Source organism: Lytechinus variegatus, chromosome 11 (genome assembly GCF_018143015.1).
Source record: "Lytechinus variegatus isolate NC3 chromosome 11, Lvar_3.0, whole genome shotgun sequence".
Classification (NCBI taxonomy): domain Eukaryota; kingdom Metazoa; phylum Echinodermata; class Echinoidea; order Temnopleuroida; family Toxopneustidae; genus Lytechinus; species Lytechinus variegatus.
This window is the reverse complement of record NC_054750.1, coordinates 27,128,805-27,147,067: the sequence shown is the minus strand read 5'-3', so window position 1 is coordinate 27,147,067 and position 18,263 is coordinate 27,128,805. Positions and strand designations below refer to the sequence as shown.

At 37.7% G+C, this 18,263-nt stretch overlaps 1 protein-coding gene across 4 annotated transcripts in view; it reads left to right on the top strand.

The window, feature by feature from the left end:
- LOC121424452 (nuclear factor 1 A-type-like) overlaps nt 1–18,263 on the top strand; it is a 62,155-nt gene that overhangs the window by 35,663 nt on the left and 8,229 nt on the right. For all 4 annotated transcript variants that reach the window (XM_041620143.1, XM_041620142.1, XM_041620145.1 and 1 more), the window contains exons 4-6: nt 15,238–15,324; nt 16,166–16,501; nt 17,329–17,484. In XM_041620143.1, coding sequence (XP_041476077.1) covers nt 15,238–15,324; nt 16,166–16,501; nt 17,329–17,484 — 579 coding nt within the window. The remainder of the gene's footprint in view (nt 1–15,237; nt 15,325–16,165; nt 16,502–17,328; nt 17,485–18,263) is intronic.

Here is an 18,263-nt window from a genome sequence, read left to right as displayed (position 1 = left end):
CACAATAATGATGTTGCAACATTGTCTTGTTGATTATTAGGCAAGGAACCTTTATAGTTGATAGAGTATAGTTTATGCAAAAGTTTTCATGACAAAGTCAGAACTTGATAAACTTTTAATCAGTTTTTGACAACAGTGTATGCTGTAAATTATCATACAGTGATCTGGATTGATCTGGATGATATGACCATTGACTTCTCTCGTCAATGAAACTGACAATCCATCAATAATCAATACATAAAAGGTGAAGTTCATCCTGTCTGACGATAAGTTAGTTTTTATAATGAAAGCAGAAAATATAAAGAGAAATGCATTGGTGCAGGTTTAATCAAATTCCTTCAATAATAATGGAGTTAAGAATTTCTTAAAGATTTAATTCAAGTGACAGATGATCAGCTCCTCCGTAGGTCCTCCATAAAAAAAGCAATTTTCCAAAAACAATAAATGAAAGTGATTAAAAAAGTAGTTGGTGTACAAAGGACATAGGGCTACTAACTACCTATGAATTAGAGCATCAAATGTTACCCTCTAAATGTATGGTAGATTTGCTCATATGCATGAGACTAGCGCCGCTATGTTTATGTTTTTTGTTATGTTACCCTCTGTGAAGGATTGTCGTTAAATCGGCCCTTGTTCCGTTGGCGCTGATCTGGGAGGTAAAGCCGATGAATTTGTCTTAATAAACTGTATTACCGCAACTGGCTATTCATCTTTTGTTTAATTATCGTTTTGGTGGCAGCGGTGGGATTTGTTGCAGTGAGAATTTTATTTTATCATGAATGTGCTCTGAATCAATCAATTTAGGATTTCTTTTCATGACAATTGTAAAAAAAAAGATGTTAAAGTTATTGTTATAAATCCCCAAATCTTCACAAGAGAAAAGGGTGAGGTTCACACAAAACCATGTCCACTATTTGAATTTAGGTTGTGTAAAACCATGGTCCTGATATACATGTTTCTCAAAATCTCAAACTCATTTCTTGGTAGGAAACAGGAATGGTCCATCAAAGGGAATGGCCAGGAATTTCTTGTTCAAGTTAAACTTAAGTTGTTAGAATGTGACATCCATGTAAACTTATGTCATTTGTACACCTGTATGCTTGCCTGATATACCGTCTGGACAGTCAGAATCGAACATCCATCCAATGTCAAAAGGTTTTGTGAAGGTCATCATGAAAGTTACTGTTTATGGCAACTACCATGGCAACCATGCTTGACAGCCAATCAAAATCCTCCATGCATGGAAGATAGCACTGGATGGTAAAGACATTCTTTTATGCAATATGCCATGGGCCCTGGTAGTTAAAAACTCATTTGTCAACAGGCCATGTAGGTAGATGTAGGATGTTTTGAATTTATCACTATATCTTGGCTAGAAAGCCCATTGAACATTATCTATGTATGCTTGGTTGGATTGGAATGTCAACATCAGTCTGGCTGTTCGCCAGGTGGTTGCAAAAGGGGTGCTATTAGGTTCCGATTTTAGACCCCTTTAGGGTACTGGCCTGTTTGTTGATGGTGCTATGATGCCTTCTCCACTGGAGATATGCAACCACTTGAAAACTGAACCAAGATCATAGGTGTAGACAGACCATTCCAACCTTGTACCAGGGAACTCCCACTTCCCTGCTTGTACAAGGGACCCTGCATGTCCCATGGAGGTTAAAGGTATTGTTTAACTTAGTGAGCAGCTGATTTTAAAAATTCTCAAACCAAGATGAAACATGTGTACAAGTGCATGTATTAGAACTAATAGACACTGAAAACAACCATTATTGAGAATGAAAATCTATAACTACAAGGCAAACCCCGATTTTGTAAATAGGCGTCTTATAGACACCTAAATAGTACACATAAGTGTATGGGATGAAATTAAGATGGTGTTTCCGGTCACTTTGTATTTCAATTTTTGAAGCACTGAATAATTATTTTCGAACACAATTTTTTCAGGGCTTCATTTTTGTAACATATCACAGACGCAGGTGACAAGTGTGACCTTCTAGCTCAGATTTTCTTTAAGTCAAACCAATGTTAACCAATCACTTTAATTAAACCTCCTCACTCTTCTCACAACCTGCTTGTATGGACTTCTGATCCAGAATAGTGAATATTTTCTAATTTTCAGTCATTGGGTGCTTGGGTTTTAGATATGTTTGTATTCAGTTTGTTCTTTTCTGAGTCTTAAAACCTGAAAATTGATTTCAGTCATGTTTTTGCTCAGCCAAATTTTTTCCTGATTTTTTTACCATCTTTGTTGCCATCAGAGTTAGCTGGTGAAATAAATTATGGATAGCCTACATATTATGTATGCCTACTAATGTAGGGGTGCAGGAATCACTTTGCATTCACGAGCTGTAACTATATCTACATTATGAAATCAATGCATTCTTTCATACCTTTTTTTTTTTTTTAAATCATTGAAATTTTACATTGCTTAATATTTGAAGTATTATGCTCTAGTTCTGGTCACAGATCTTTGGCCTTTTTTTTTATTAGGAATGAGCCATACATGTAAATTGTAAGCAGACTGAGACACTGTTCTCACTATGCTCCTAAAACTAGTTTACTGGAAACTAATTTAATAGAAACTAGTAGATTAATGCGTAGTGAGAAAGGTCTAAGCGGTCTTGGAAGCGATCTTCCAAACCAATTTGGAAAACCACCTCGTGATGTAGTTTTCAAGATCGCTTCGCCTTGGTAAACTGGTTTTAGGGCAAGTGAGGACACAACCGTTCTTCGGGAATCGATCTTCGCACATTTTGAGCGCGCTTCTCCACATGGCAGGTGTGGAATGCGTATGCTGCGGTTTAGAATTTCGCGCAAAATGTGTCACCCCACTGAGAGCGTTTCCACAGCAACAAGAGGCTTTACATGAAGTGATTTTGAAAACCACTCTCTTGTTCTAGTGGAAACGCTAGCAAAGCGATCATCCATACTTGTTTCCTGAACCGGTTTCTAGTAAATAGTTTTAAAAAGCGTAATGAGAACGGCCTCCGATTCGCCTGTTTGACCTCTATTTCAATGTTGTCCACAATTGTGCTTGTTCTGTTATATTTGAACAAGGATCTTTATCAGTACACACATAGAAGCCTATATAATATCATGGAGGTAGAATCATGGACCTACGACTCTGAAGGTCTTACATGTATATTAATCATTGGACCATTATTTCACATCCTGTGTTTTGATTTAGAAAAGGGGGATGTGTCTTGGAAGTAATTACATTCCAAGGACAGATCCAATCAAACTGTGTATGATACTTCCAGAGGTGTTTTTGGACCACCTCGAGGTTCAAGAATACCAGAGCCCCGTTTAGAGACGGTGATTTTCCGTTTCGAAAAATGGTGTTTCCTGTTTCGAAAAATTCGCAATTCCGTTTCAACTTGATCTAAAAATGGAAATTACGTTCTGTCACTGAAAATGTGCACAGCCCGTTTTGCAGAGGTGAATTTCATGAATTTTTACATGAAAAGTATAAGAACCAAACAAAATTTCCGTTTTATTTACCGGTACAACGGAAAATCACTGTCGCTACCCGTTGCATGAAAGTTACTATTACAGTAACTTTGCCGTCCAATGGTAACTACTATGGTAACGATGCTAATCAGCCAATCAGAATCAAGAATTTCAGGGAAGTTAACCTTCGGATGGCAAACTTACGGTAATGATTTCTTTTATGTAACAGGGCTCAGGGATTACCTAGTCAAGAAATCTAAACCGGTCAGAAAATACAATTTTTTTTAGGGAGTCTGAAGCAAATAACTTGTAATATAATTTTTAAAGGCAATACCCACTAAATGGTATTAAGTTGTCAAAATTGCGATAATTTTTGCGGGATATTTTATAAGGTCACTTGTATTCGTTCAGCATTTTGGAAAGCAAAGTACCAGAATGTTTACAACCCAGCGAGCAGTTTGACGCGAATTCCTTAGCCCCGCCTGCTGCAGACTGCATTATGCATGCTCATAGCTTCAAGAACTTACTCTGGGAGGGTTTATCTTGGATCGTTGTGAATGTGTAAAATAAATATTGAGTATTTTGGGGTATCGAAAAAAAATAAACAGGTTTTCGGGTGATCGGGTCGGTCTGAATATACCTCATGAGTCAACAAGTATTATGAGTGCCCCTGGTCCAATTAAGGGTCTTGATCTCAAAGACTACTAATAGGTAACCAGAACCATATGATGGGAAGAGTCTCCTGGTTAGAAGTAGGTCATGATGACATCATCAGCTGGAGGTCACCAGGAATGGTGTGGGGCTCCATGATTTTAGCAATATCCCGGATCCTGGAATGGACAAGTTTGTTGGTCTTGAGATATTATTAGGTTTAATACATTTTCTTTTTTTCTAGTAAGAAGTAGATTTTACATTCACTATCAAAAATTGTGTCCTGAGGCCAATACAAACATGTTTCTCAAAGGACTCATTTATCATCTCATCTTACAGTCGAGTCTGGAAACCTATTTTAACTACATGTAGTGATAAGACAAACCTGATATGTTGCCACATCATATTAGCCAAAGTGGCTAAAATAGACAAAATGAATGATATACCAAATGATGATATAGATGAGTCAAATATTAGACCAACTGGTAATTACATCAGGAAAATAGACTGATTAATATAGACTTCATGAATTGACATGATGCAGCTGGCACGTCTCTGACAACTCCATTTACACATATTCCTATATCCTTTGAGGGAGGGCGCTATGAGATTATGAAATCATATGCACAAGGTCTATTAGAACAAGTGGGCATTAGACGACATGGACAAAGTCTATTGAATCATATGTGTACTCTGTAGTAAAACGGCTATAGTATAATAAGACTTCTTAAGATGGTTATTGGACAAATTGGTCATAGACCGAATGCAATGCAAGGATGGAGGGATTGATTCTGGCTATTATACAGTACATGTCAGTAGAAATTAAACAAGCCATCACATATCTGTACATGTAGCTGTCAGTGTGTTTGCTCCCCCCCCCCATACCCTCCTGTAGGAGTATAGGCAACGGTTAATATACACCCCACCCACCCCTTCTTCCCAGTCATGGTGATGATATCACATGACCTCATACTTAGTCATGTGACCAAATAAACAGACCTATAGAGTTCAGACATATGTGCGGAACCTCTATAATTCTGACCTTCCCCTTAGTGCTCTCTGAATCATGTGACCCTATGCAAATGAGGCTGAGCTTGAGTCGCCAACCCCTCAGCCCAAATATTATTACCCCCCCCTTCATATTTTCCTATTTCACAAAATTTTAATGCATAAGGAAATATTGTGAGCATATGATTGGAAAAAAATCAAATAGATGATATATTTATGGAAAGCTATGATCATATGTCCTAAAAAAATCCTTACAAAAATAATACCAAGTTTACTTTAAAGGGGAATTGGGAGGATGGAAGCAGGATAGCAAAGTGATGTCCTGTCATTTTAAAAGAGGAACAGGAATGTATAAATTTGAATATATGAGAAGGAAAGAGTGACAGGGAGGAAGTGAACAAGGTTTATTTTAAGAACATGAAGGAAGAAAACGTACTTGATAAGATAACACTTTTCAAATTTGCTATTTTCCCTGTTTAAACTTTATTTCCTGTCATCATGTACCTATATTAGTTCTAAAAAAAATATTTGTACTTTCAAAGCAAAATAATGTTCAGTTACATGAATATGAGCAAGAGAAAGTTTTACTTTTGCTTTACATTATTGATTATGTTGTTTCCACTGGGAACTTACATGATTGTCGCAAAGAGATATCAAATGCAAACTGTTCTTCTGTATTTTTTGTTCTATGCAATCTATCAATTGCCATTAGAAGATTTTGTGTTTCTCCTTTAATAAATATATATCGGGTAATTAAAATTCATTATTTCATGAATGTTTGTATGAAATTGATTAAATGATCAACCTTCCTCCAAGAAAATGTTGATTTCTGTCATTTGAAATACAAACATGTACATGTATAGTCACTATGGAAGAAGTCTGAAGGTAAGGTCCATTATAATGAATTTAAATATAAAGTTTTAAGGGTTTTTATCCTTTATCATTGATATATGCTTCTCAATTGCAATTTTCATATGTTTAAAAAAGCCTTTTGATGTCATGAGTAGCTTCCCCTTTAAGAAGAATTCCCTTGAAAAACAACAACCTAGATTACAGTTGCCTTGGAAATAATGCAAAAGTGTTTTCAGTGTACATGTAAATACATCTCTCTTTAGAAGAAATTGATTTTACAAACCTATTCTTGATTTTACAAACCTATGATTATAAAAAAATAAAAAAAATAAATGAATATTTTTCATGTTATATTAGTGTTGATCATTTTGATACATTTGTGTGTTATGATGAAAGGGTCAATGGCAATTCCAGAAGGAGCATGACCCCCCCCCCCTTTCCACTGGATGCAGAGTTATTCTAATTTGTTTATTTGATATCTGGCTTGTAATAGGGTTTTAGGATTCCATAGGGTGGATGTTTCAAGCATAAGTTTTTTTTTTCAACTTGTGAGTTACACAGTCTCACCTCAATCAGTTCTCGTAGACGCAGTTCTCATTACATTTTCTAAAACTAGTTTACTGGAAACCGGTTCAGGAAACCAGTTTGGAAGATCACTTTGCTAGCGTTCCAATTTGATCGCTCGAAAGTGGTTTTCAAAATCACGTCACGTAAAGCGATCTTGTTGCTATGGAAACACTCCCAGTGGGGTGACACGTTTCGTGCAAAATTTGAAACGGCAGATGTGTGGAGAAGTGAGCTCGAAATATGCGAAGATCACTTCCCGAAGAATGGTTGTGTCCTCACTTACGAGGCCAAGCAATTTCTAAAACTACAGCGCGAGGTTGTTTCATGAACCGGTTTGGAAGATCGCTTCCAGTAAACTTTATAATTTCAGGACGGTAGTGAGAACGGTATCTATCTAGAGCTCTTTCTCTTTTATTGTTGAGGCTGATATTGTTTTGACGATGACAGCCATGGTAGTTGTTATACAAGCCCCATACTGACTCATACCGGAAGGATATATTCTCCTTTAACAATTAGATTAGTGAAATAAACCCATTTCTGACCATGTTTTAGAAAGGAAATTCAGACGAATCATGCCCCTAACGTTGGGCATTAATTTTGGGGTACATAAATTGGTTTGTACTTTTTTACAGCTAAGAAATGTGGGTAAATTCCTTATTTTTCATCTGGATGTAATTATATAAATTTATAAATCCACTAAGCAAATGAAACGGGTATGAGAATCTGAGTTTAAGACTACAACTATGCCTTGATGGATTCTCACTTTCTAAGGAAATGGAGTGGGGGGGGGGCTCTGTGGCTTTGGTATTGGAAACAATAAAATGACATTTCCCTGTGTAAGAGTGATAGTCAAACCCACTCTCTAACAGAATTTTGTTTGTTCTATGGTTTCATGGAAATCCTCATTCATGTACAGATAGATGATGTTGATATTTTTTATATAGGGAAAGTAACCCATCTATAGTAAACACCCAAGAGAAACACAAATCGTGACCTTTATAGACAGGTTTGCTGTTATAGATAGGTTCTTACACATACATTCTGCCTCCATGGGAGTCAGTTTTAGTGGTCAATATAGGTAGGTGATGTCATCAGTTTACTCATTTGCATAATGACCATCATGGGCATAAAACTGTTTTGTGAAAATAGGTAAAATTTTAAAATGTCATAACGTTCTTATCTTACATCCAATTTTGATGAAATTTTCAGTGTTACGGTTGGAATTTTCTCCTTTTATTCAGATCAACTTTTTGTTGGGGTGAAATTGTCCTTTAATACCATCTGATTTGAAAAGATGGTCTACAGAGATTACCCAATGGATGTACATAATTGAATTCCTCATCCTTTTTACCAAAACAAATCGTAAAACAATGTTTTTGGATAGCATTAATCACAATAGGTGGTTTCAGACCGCCTCGAAGTTCGCCAGTTCCAGGTATTCTCTGATCGGGAAATTTACCCCGATCAGAAAATACCAGGTATTTTGGTAATGTGAAAGTAAACTATGCGTAATCTCCCCGAAAGAAAATACCCGCTAAATAGTAGGTACTTGGCGAAATTACGAGAACTTTCGTGGGGATTTTTCCAAGGTCGCAGGTATTTTGGCAATGTGAAAGCAAATTACGGGAACTTTTATCCCAGCGTGTCGTTGGGCCCGGCGGCGTGGGTGGCTGCTGGGCTAGAGATTTTTAATCTCCCGCCTTGCTTATCAGACCACACTGCGCATGCTCGTAACTTTGGGAACTTATCCCGAAGGATGTGTTTCGGAGCGGTGTGAATGCAGGAATAATTAACGGGTATTTTTTAGCCTTAAAAAGTTCTCGTAATTTAACGGGGATTCTTGTGATCGAGGCGGTTTGAAACCGGCTTTAATCACGATATGTTTTCTTCTTTGAAGTCCAGCCACCGCACTGTAAATCATTGAGCTTGACCTACATGTAGAAAGCAAGGTCAACCTCAGACTGTGTGTAAATTATAGGTAACTTGTTAGAGAAATTTTGCATATGTTTGTCATAAGGGGACCATGATGAAGGCCTCTTGTAGAATCGTGATTGAGATCTTTATTTTATCCAATCAAACTGTTTCGTTTGTGTGGTTCTGACTGACAAAAAAAAATGATTAAACGCAGTCTTGGTTTGCAGTTCTTTGAGCTAAATGACTTTGAAAATGGTGATTGAGTGTAACAAAGTGCCTATTAAAACACGTCTGTATGAGGTATATAATAATCAATGATAATATAGGGGATTTATATGGTGCATATTTCCACCTTGTTAGGTGCTCAAGGTGTTGCTATACCCCTGCTAAACAAGTCTACCGATTCCGGTGCTCAAAGCTTTTTGAAGAACTACTTCCTGCCTTTATGAATTACTTCCTGTTATTACCCAATTACCTCACCTGGGTTAAGTGCAGCACATTGTGGATCAATGTCTTGCTGAATGAAAATTATGCCATGGCTGGGATTTGAACCCCTGACCCTCTGTTTCAAAGTCTGGAGACTTATCCAATGGGCCACAATGCCCCACAATATGTCATCAAGCTTTAAGTTGATGGTGGCAAGTATCAGAATCTTGAACATCAGATTTTGTGCCTGTTTATTTCACGAAATATTTTCATTCCTAAGAGGCTCTTATGGTTGTCTTCCTTGCTGTTGCCATATGCTTCATTTATTTTCACCTTCATGTATTTTCACCTTCCCTGATAAACCAACTCTAAAATGGAAACATGGTGATGTGGTGGTTCTGAATCTCATTCTGTAATACAAGGGTCATGTGTTCAAAATCCTACCATGACCCAGCTTGCTTTGGCAAGGTATCAATCCACACTTAGCCACTCTCCACCCAGGTGTTAAATGGCTACCTGGGGCCCGTAACACAAAGCTTAGCAATAATCGTAGGACATTTTTCTACGATTGATTCCATTGACTACAATCAATCATGAAAAATCAAGCGTACCATCAATCGTTAACCTTTGTGTTATAGGACCCTGGTATGATGTGATAGCCATTGTATAAGAACTCTTGTCAGAATGCTCCCCAGGGAGTGGAGAAAGACATACAGTCGGGATAAGATGACCACGGTAATATCTGTACTAACTCGGCTTTAGATGTCGTCACAATGTATTGAGCACTATATAATAGCGGAATATTATTGATTATAATAGAATATGATTTATTTGGTTTTTAAGTTTGGTATCTAATGTTAGCAGTACAAAAAAAACAGAAGGAAAAAAGGACGATTCTGACATTGATTGATGTTTGTTGGGTACCACCATTATACCACAGTTACACCAGCGAAACCTACTCCAGACGGTCTGACCAAAGGAAGCTATTATTACGTTATTTCCAATTATATTTTATCGGTCAGTTTGGAGTCAGTTTCGTTGGTGTGACTGTAACATTATGATTGAACTGGATTGCTTGTTGCTTTGAGAAAGAACTTGCTCAATCAAAGGTTGCACGGGCCTAATCACTAGTGGCAGGCCATAGATATTCATTCGAGCCAACCCATTGCTATTTTTTTTATTTTGATATGGCTGATTGACAAAGTGTATGCATATGATTGTCCATCTAACACTGATTCTATTTTTGGTAATTACTGAACTTCCTTTTCCCAAATTGGGAAGAAATATCACCAATTTTGGACTATATTTTGACTGGCGGAAGGATTAGGGCTACTTTGCTGTTTGAGGTGATGAATCTGCTCCCCCGACGATGTCTTCAAACACGCCAATTTATTTTTAAAATGAGCCGGTCGAGGGACCCTTTTCTGGTCAGATATGGATTGCCAGATATATATCCTATCCACTGGTAGTAAACATTCGACCCCCGAATTTCACACATGAGTCTATAGGGAATTAATTAGGCCTGTGATACCCAAAGAGTGTTTCTTAATGAATCAACTGTCTCGTAACATTGGTTAGAGGGCGCTTCACTGGTGTTCACTTCATCAAGGTCCTGTAGTCTTTGACTGGGTCCGATCCTCTCTCTCAATCTTTGCTTTAAATCTTCCTAATAACCATCTAATTCCTCCCTCAGACTCGCTTCCTTAGTTACAAGAATTGTTATCATATTACATGCTTGTTCAACTGATGGGCTCGTGTGCCGTTGACTAGTAGCCCATCTTGGCTGTCTGATGTGTATGTAAATAAAGTCACAACTTTGATCTTCAGCTTGAAGTGTTGCGTTGTCACAAGTGCATACACCTCTGACATTTTGGGTATGATACGATCGTGAGCGAGGGCGGAAGTTATCTTTACTGGGAGGGGGGTTGGGGATTTGATCTTGGGACGGACGCCAGCCAGCTAGGACTCGTCGGTTGCCACGTTGCCAGCTGCATGTGTTTGCAGAAAAAACAGGAGAGGGAGGCCTGACAAAGTGTGTGTTTGTAAACATGTTTGCTGAGTAACACATTTTGATTAATCATGTTTAGCAGACGACATGGCTGTAGAAGCCGATCTTGATGTCTCTATTGGTCCTTGTTTCCGCAAACAGCAGATCGGAAAATTTCTTTTTCCAGCCCAACCATGAGAGATACTTACATGAATCCACGTAAAAAACAAAAAAATATACCCTCTTCCGAACTGATTATCGCCTTTTGTGTTTAGGCTAAACATAATTATTATTCAGAGAATGTTTGTGTCTGCTTCAGATAAAAATAACATTTCCTTTGAAAAATACCAGATAGGTGAAAACATTCATATGAGTTCTGATGTCCGTAGAGTTGCTTCAAAGAAAATGGAATCTAATTATTTGTGTTCAGGGTCCTAGTTGAAAAGAATTGCTTATCTTCTTCTCATAACTTGCATACAAACATGATTTCATCTGTTTTGGACAGTTTTGAAAGATTTATTCAAGAGAAGTACAAAGTTGAGTTACTTTGAATGCCTTCACCTGACCATCACCATGAAGAACAGTAGATAGTATGGTCTGATAGGGTTAAGGGCATCCCATTGGAAGCATGTACAACCCCTCGTTCATTTTAAATTAAGAAGTTTGGGGGCATCAATTAGACTGTAACAGCTCATTCCATTTATTGAGGACCCTTGATTATTGAAGTGTTTCCTAAGGTCAAGGCGGGTTCTAATTCTGTCAAGTTTCATGGACTGGACTGGCCCTTTGATCCATCATAGCGTGGACCTACATGTACTACAACATGATCATACACTGTAGATGCTGTTTAATAGCTGATTGAAGTAATTCCCAGGTTTGGTTGATTTGATTATTAAAGGTCACGTCCACCCCAGAAAAATGTTGATTTAAATCAATAGAGAAAAATTAGACAAGCACAATGCTGAAAATTTCATCAAAATCGGATGTAAAATAAGAAAGTTATGACATTTTAAAGTTTCGCTTATTTTCAACAAAATTGTTATATGAACAAGCCAGTTGCATCCAAATGAGAGAGTTGATGACGTCTGAAAAATTCATCAAAATCGGATGTAAAATAAGAAAGTTATGACATTTCAAAGTTTCGCTTTTTTTCAACAAAATAGTTATATGAACAAGCCAGTTGCATCCAAATGAGAGAGTTGATGAAGTCACTGACTATTTCTTTTGTTTTTTATTGTTTGAATTATACAATATTTCAATTTTTACGAATTTGACAATTAGGACTTCCTTGCCTGAAGCACAAAATGTTAAAATAATGGAATTCCACGTGTTCAGGGAGGAATGAAACTTCATTTCACATGACAATGACGAGAAAATCAAAAAATATTTCATATAATAAAATACAAAAGAAATAGTGAGTGGGTGATGTCATCAACTCTCTCATTTTGATGTAATTGGCTCGTTCATATAACTATTTTGTTAAAAATAAGCGAAACTTTAAAATGCCATAACTTTCTTATTTTACATCCGATTTTGATGAAATTTTCAGTGTTATGCTTGTTGATTTTTGTCTCACCTGCGAAGCAAAGTGAGACTATAGGCGCCGCTTTTCCGACGGCGACGGCGGCGGCGGCGTCAACATCAAATCTTAACCTGAGGTTAAGTTTTTGAAATGATGTCATAACTTAGAAAGTATATGGACCTAGTTAATAAAACTTGGCCATAAGGTTAATCAAGTATTACTGAACATCCTATTAGAGTTTCATGTCACATGACTAAGGTCAAAGGTCATTTAGGGTCAATGAACTTAGACCATGTTGGAGGAATCAACATCGAAATCTTAACCTGAGGTTAAGTTTTTGAAATGTCATCATAACTTGGAAAATATATGGACCTAGTTCATGAAACTTGGACATAAGGTTAATCAAGTATCACTGAACATCCTGCATGAGTTTCACGTCACATGACCAAGGTCAAAGGTCATTTAGGGTCAATGAACTTTGGCCGAATTGGTGATATCTGTTGAATTCCCATCATAACTTTGAAAGTTTATGGATCTGATTCATGAAACTTGGACATAATAGTAATCAAGCATCACTGAAAATTTTGTGCAAGTTTCAGGTCTCATGATTAAGGTCAAAGGTCATTTTGGGTCAATGAACTTTGGCCGAATTGGGGGTATCTGTTGAATTACCATCATAACTTTGAAAGTTTATTGGTCTAGTTCATTAAACTTGGACATTAGAGTAATCAAGTATCACTGAACATCCTGTGCGCGTTTCAGGTCACATGACCAAGGTCAAAGGTCAATGAACTTTGGCCGAATTGGGTGTATCTGTTGAATTACCATCATAACTTTGAAAGTTTATGGATCTGATTCATGAAACTTGTACATAAGAGTAATCAAGTATCACTGAACATCCTGTTCGAGTTTCAGGTCACATGATCAAGGTCAAAGGTCATGTAAGGTCAATGAACTTTGGCCATGTTGGGTTTTTTTTGTTGAATAACCATCATATCTCTGTAAGTTTATTGGTCTAGTTCATAAAAAAGGGAGATAAGAGTAACCATGTATCACTGAACATCTTGTGCGAGTTAGAGTAGTATTCAAAGTGAGCACTGCTGCTATATTGAACCGCGTGATGCAGGTGAGACGGCCAGAGGCATTCCACTTGTTTCTCTTTTTATTCAAATAAACTTTTTGTTGGGGTGGACTTGTCCTTTAAGGAGTTTTAGCTCAGCAATGTACAGAGGAGTTGAGAACAGAGTTAATGTATTGTCAAATGCCTGTCGTGACAAAGAACAACTAAGAAGTCTGTGTCAAAAATCGGTGAATAAGAGGCCGTTCTCATTACGCTTTCTAAAACTAGTTTACTGGAAACCGATTCAGGAAACCAGTTTGGAAGATCGCTTTGCTAGCGTTCCCACTTGATCACACGAAAGTGGTTTTCAAAATCACTTCATATAAAGCGCTCTTGTTGCTATGGAAACGCTCTCAGTGGGGTGACACGTTTCGCGTGAAATTCGAAACCGCAGCATAGGCATTCTACACCTGTCGTGTGGAGTAGCGCGCTCAAAATGTGCAAAGATCGCTTCCCGAAGAACGGTTGTGTCCTCACTTACGCTAAAACCAGTTTAACGAGGCAAAGCGATCTTGAAAACTACATCGCGAGGTGGTTTTCCAAACTGGTTTGGAAGTTCGCTTCCAAGACCGCTTTGACCGTTCTCACAACACGTTCAACTAGTTTCCAATAAACTAGTTTTAGGAATGTAGTTGGCACAGGGTGTAAGTTTGGCAGTTTGTCTTTGATTCTGGACAAGTACATCTTGTCCATGTTTCATCAGCTCTGAAATTACAGGGTGTAGGATAAAAACAACTCTTGTTTACCAGTTATCGACAAAGACTTCATAGTTGTACTTTGTCATTTGATGGGCATTGGACTCTATATTTACTCTGTTTATCACTGAACAAAACTCGCTACATTCATGTAGTAGGTGCAGAACTCGTCAAACAAAATCTAAACCCCTTTTGATTGGCATGAGAAGCTGTTCGTTGTTATTGGACATTCTGTCACGCTTACAAATTCAACACGACACACAAAACAATAGGATTAGGTAGTGTAGCATCAAGGTTGAAGCTACCCTTCTTGATGAGCGAACCTCCTAGTTGTCAGTTCCCCTTCTTATTAGTCTTTGATGTATTGTGTGTTTCATTGGGGCATTGATGAAATCCACCCTCGTCATGGCGAATTCATTTTAGTAACATTTATGTTCCCCGAGTGATGGGCTTTAAGTCATTGTTCCTTTTTATAGATCGATGTAAGCTAGACCTGACTGTACAGATTCTCTGCAACATGCTGAAGTAATTTGCCATGGTAGCAGTTTTACTTGTACCCTTTCATCGACTGAATGTGTACTAACAGAAGATTTGTTAGAATTCTAGATAAATTAAGGATCGGAACGTGCACATACTTGTTCATAGGTGTTGTGGACAAGTTGATTTAGTTCCGGACTATAAACCACAAGGTCCAGGGTTCAAATCCCACCTCGGTGCTTGCATCTTTTGCCAATGCATTTACCTACATTTGCCTCTCTCCACCTAGGTGTAGTAAATGGGTATCCAGTAGGAAGAAATTTATTGTGTGCCTTGGCAGTACTGGTATAAGCCAGGGTATAATTAGTTATCAAGTAATTATCATGTTATTCAGTGCCTGCTAGGTGAACATTTATCAGAAGTGAAGTGGCTACCCCCAGGGGCTACCCCTTGGTAGATATGAAATTATCATAATCTAATGCTTCATCAGTGGTGTCGTTCATGATATATGTAGATCTCTCTTTTTGTTCTCCCTCCCACCCATCCTACTTATCTTCTACAGTGAGTGTGCTGAATGGTCAAGAGAACCATCACATGTTTTCTTCCAGTGGCGTCTTCACGGCATTAGAGCTTAGGAGAATCACACAAGGTAACACTATAAAAAGATGTAGAATAAATCTTGTCAACTGAACAAACAAGATATCAGTTTCCTGTACAATCGAAGATGCTTCTTCAACTGAGGGCAACGAGCGATGCAGCCCTCATCGCCGCAGCCAAAACTGCCAATAAATTTCCCCCGATGTATTGCATTGAGGAGACCATCTCAGCATGCTGCAGAATAATAATAGCATTTGCCACATTGCCCACATCATTGTTCATTTCGCAAAAAAGTAACCCTTGAAATTAAAGAAACAACCCTCAGAATTCAGCAATTGCCCCAAGGTAAAAACAAAATAGCCCCCTCCAAAAAAAATGAATATAAATATTTTCAACCCTGATCCAAATTACATTGCATCAGCTCTAAATACTGTGATGATAAATGAAACAAGAGAAATTATTTATTACCTCAAGTTGGAAAATGAATATTTTGAAAATATTTTTTGATAATGATGCTACTACTACTGCTACTACTTCTACTCCTACTTCTACTACTACTGATAATAATAATAACAATGATAATAGTAATGATAGTTTTCTTTATAGTGCATATCACATATAACTATGTCTCTAGGCACTTCTGAAAATACAGACAAAAATATGTTATGGAGTTCACTTTGAACTGGGATGAATATTTAATAAGAATGATTTAAGAGCCGTTTTTAATTTGTCCACTGAATCATTAGTTTTCAGGGAATTTGGGAGTTTGTTCCATAAAACAGGGGCTGCATGAGCAGTTGAAATTTTCACCATGTGTTTTTGTCGATATTGGAAGAACAATTAATTAATGATAATTTTAAATGAATTTCATGTATATTCTTTATCGTGTGTAGTGCCAATCTTAATGGGAGGCGGTGATACCGGTCTAGGTAGCGCCCTCAATCTAAGCGAGCTCCCTTCACCCACCTACTACGCCAACAGCTACGCCAACAATGTCCATCCTGGGCTTGGAGCCGGCCAGAACATGGGCGGTCTGAGGCGTAACATCCCGCTGTCGCTCACGCACGGCAACAAACGCATCAAGAGGAACTCGACCACGATGTCGTCCGCTGACGACGAGGTCGATAGCATTGGAGAGGAAGGGGATAACATGGGAGGATTCTACGGGAGGTCACCGGCCAACTCTCTGAGTAGCCATTCAAGTGGATGGCATAGTGACATGGATGCAGGTGTGTAGTATGAAATATTACACACCATTGAGGGCATTAGTAAGAATTATATGCACAAGGTACCCTTGGTACAGTTCTAACACGCCCAAGGCAGAGCCGAGGGCAGTTGGACTTTTGAAAAGTAAGAACTATGGATGCGGATCCTTGTTAATTGATAAACCATTCTCAACTCAAACCATGATTGGTCAACAGAACTAGTCATTAGCTAAAACTAATTACTGTTCATGTCATAGATTTCAGCCAATCGTTGAACTAGGATCCTTACTACTGTTTTATGATGTCTTTCTAAAGAACAGGAGGTTGTTTTGTCTTCTTGACTTGAGACATATCATGGGAAATGTATCTGACATGACATATGGTGAAATCACAAGAAGGGGAGCAGCATCTTTAGAAATAATGGAGAAATTTTGAAATTTCCGTCCAGTCATATTAAGAGTTGTGCTACACTAAACCTGTTGTTTTGAAGCAGTATTTCCGATTTGAGGATTGTTCAAGAAACTAAATCGATAGTCTTCACAGGCTGTTGAATACAACTTTAAAGTACATTTCATTTAATTTTGAACAAAACTATCAAAATCTATTTTTAAAAAAATCTTGTAAGAGTTTGTAAAAAAATTGTTATAATGTAGAGATCCACATTTATATTGTTTTTATTTTCTCTTCAAATGCAAGCGGTATCATCCATATATATAAAAGAAAAAAGTAGGAAAGAGAGAAGCATTTCCAGTTCAGTGGCTACATCATAACTAAAGGAATGAATATGGAATAAAATCATCTTTTTGGATAATTCTTTGATTTTCTTTGATTTTCTTTGTTCCCTGCTGCAGGAGCAAGCCCAGGGATCCACTCTCCTAACATGAGCAAGCCTAAAGCGGGTCTCCCTAACGCACAGTCGCCTACAGGATCTAGACCAGGAGGCATCAAGATTGAAAGAGATGGGTCTATGAGCGCCTGTACGTTACCTGATGGTAGCCCACAAAATGGTGAGTAGGCCTATCTATGGTATCTTGTAATGTAATCTATCCAATCATGAAAAAGGAAAGAGATGGTTCTTTGAGTGCCTGTAACATTACCTGATGGTAGCTCACAAAATGGTGAGTGTCTATGGTGTCTTGTAATGTAATCTATATCCAATCATGAAAAAGGAAAGAGATGGATCTTTGAGTGCCTGTAACGTTACCTGATAGTAGCCCACAAAATGGTGAGTGTCTATGGTATCTTGTAATGTAATCTATCCAATCATGAAACAAGAAAGAGATAGGCCTGTACGTTACCTGATGGTAGCTCACAAAATGGTGAGTGTCTATGGTATCTTGTAATGTAATCTATATCCAATCATGAAAAAGGAAAGAGATGGATCTTTGAGTGCCTATAACGTTACCTGATAGTAGCCCACAAAATGGTGAGCATCTATGGTGTCCTCAGAGCCACCAACTGTTGGGAAAATTTGACAGGAATGTGAAAGGACAAAACCTTATCCAAGAAGTAAGACTTCTTGCCAGGAGAAAAATAATAGATGGGAAAACTCATAAAAATGTATTTTAGGCACAGCACATTTTGTACACCTCGCACGCACTTCAGTTGACAAAATTAATCAATTTTTTAGGATTTTTTACTGCAAAGACAAATGGAAAAATTATTCTTTGGTAAATTACTACACACTGGTAATTTTGTATCATGGACATTTGAATCAAACTTATTCACTTAACATTGATCAATTCTGGAACACTTTCAGCCATGAATACAATTTTAAAAGTTTGAG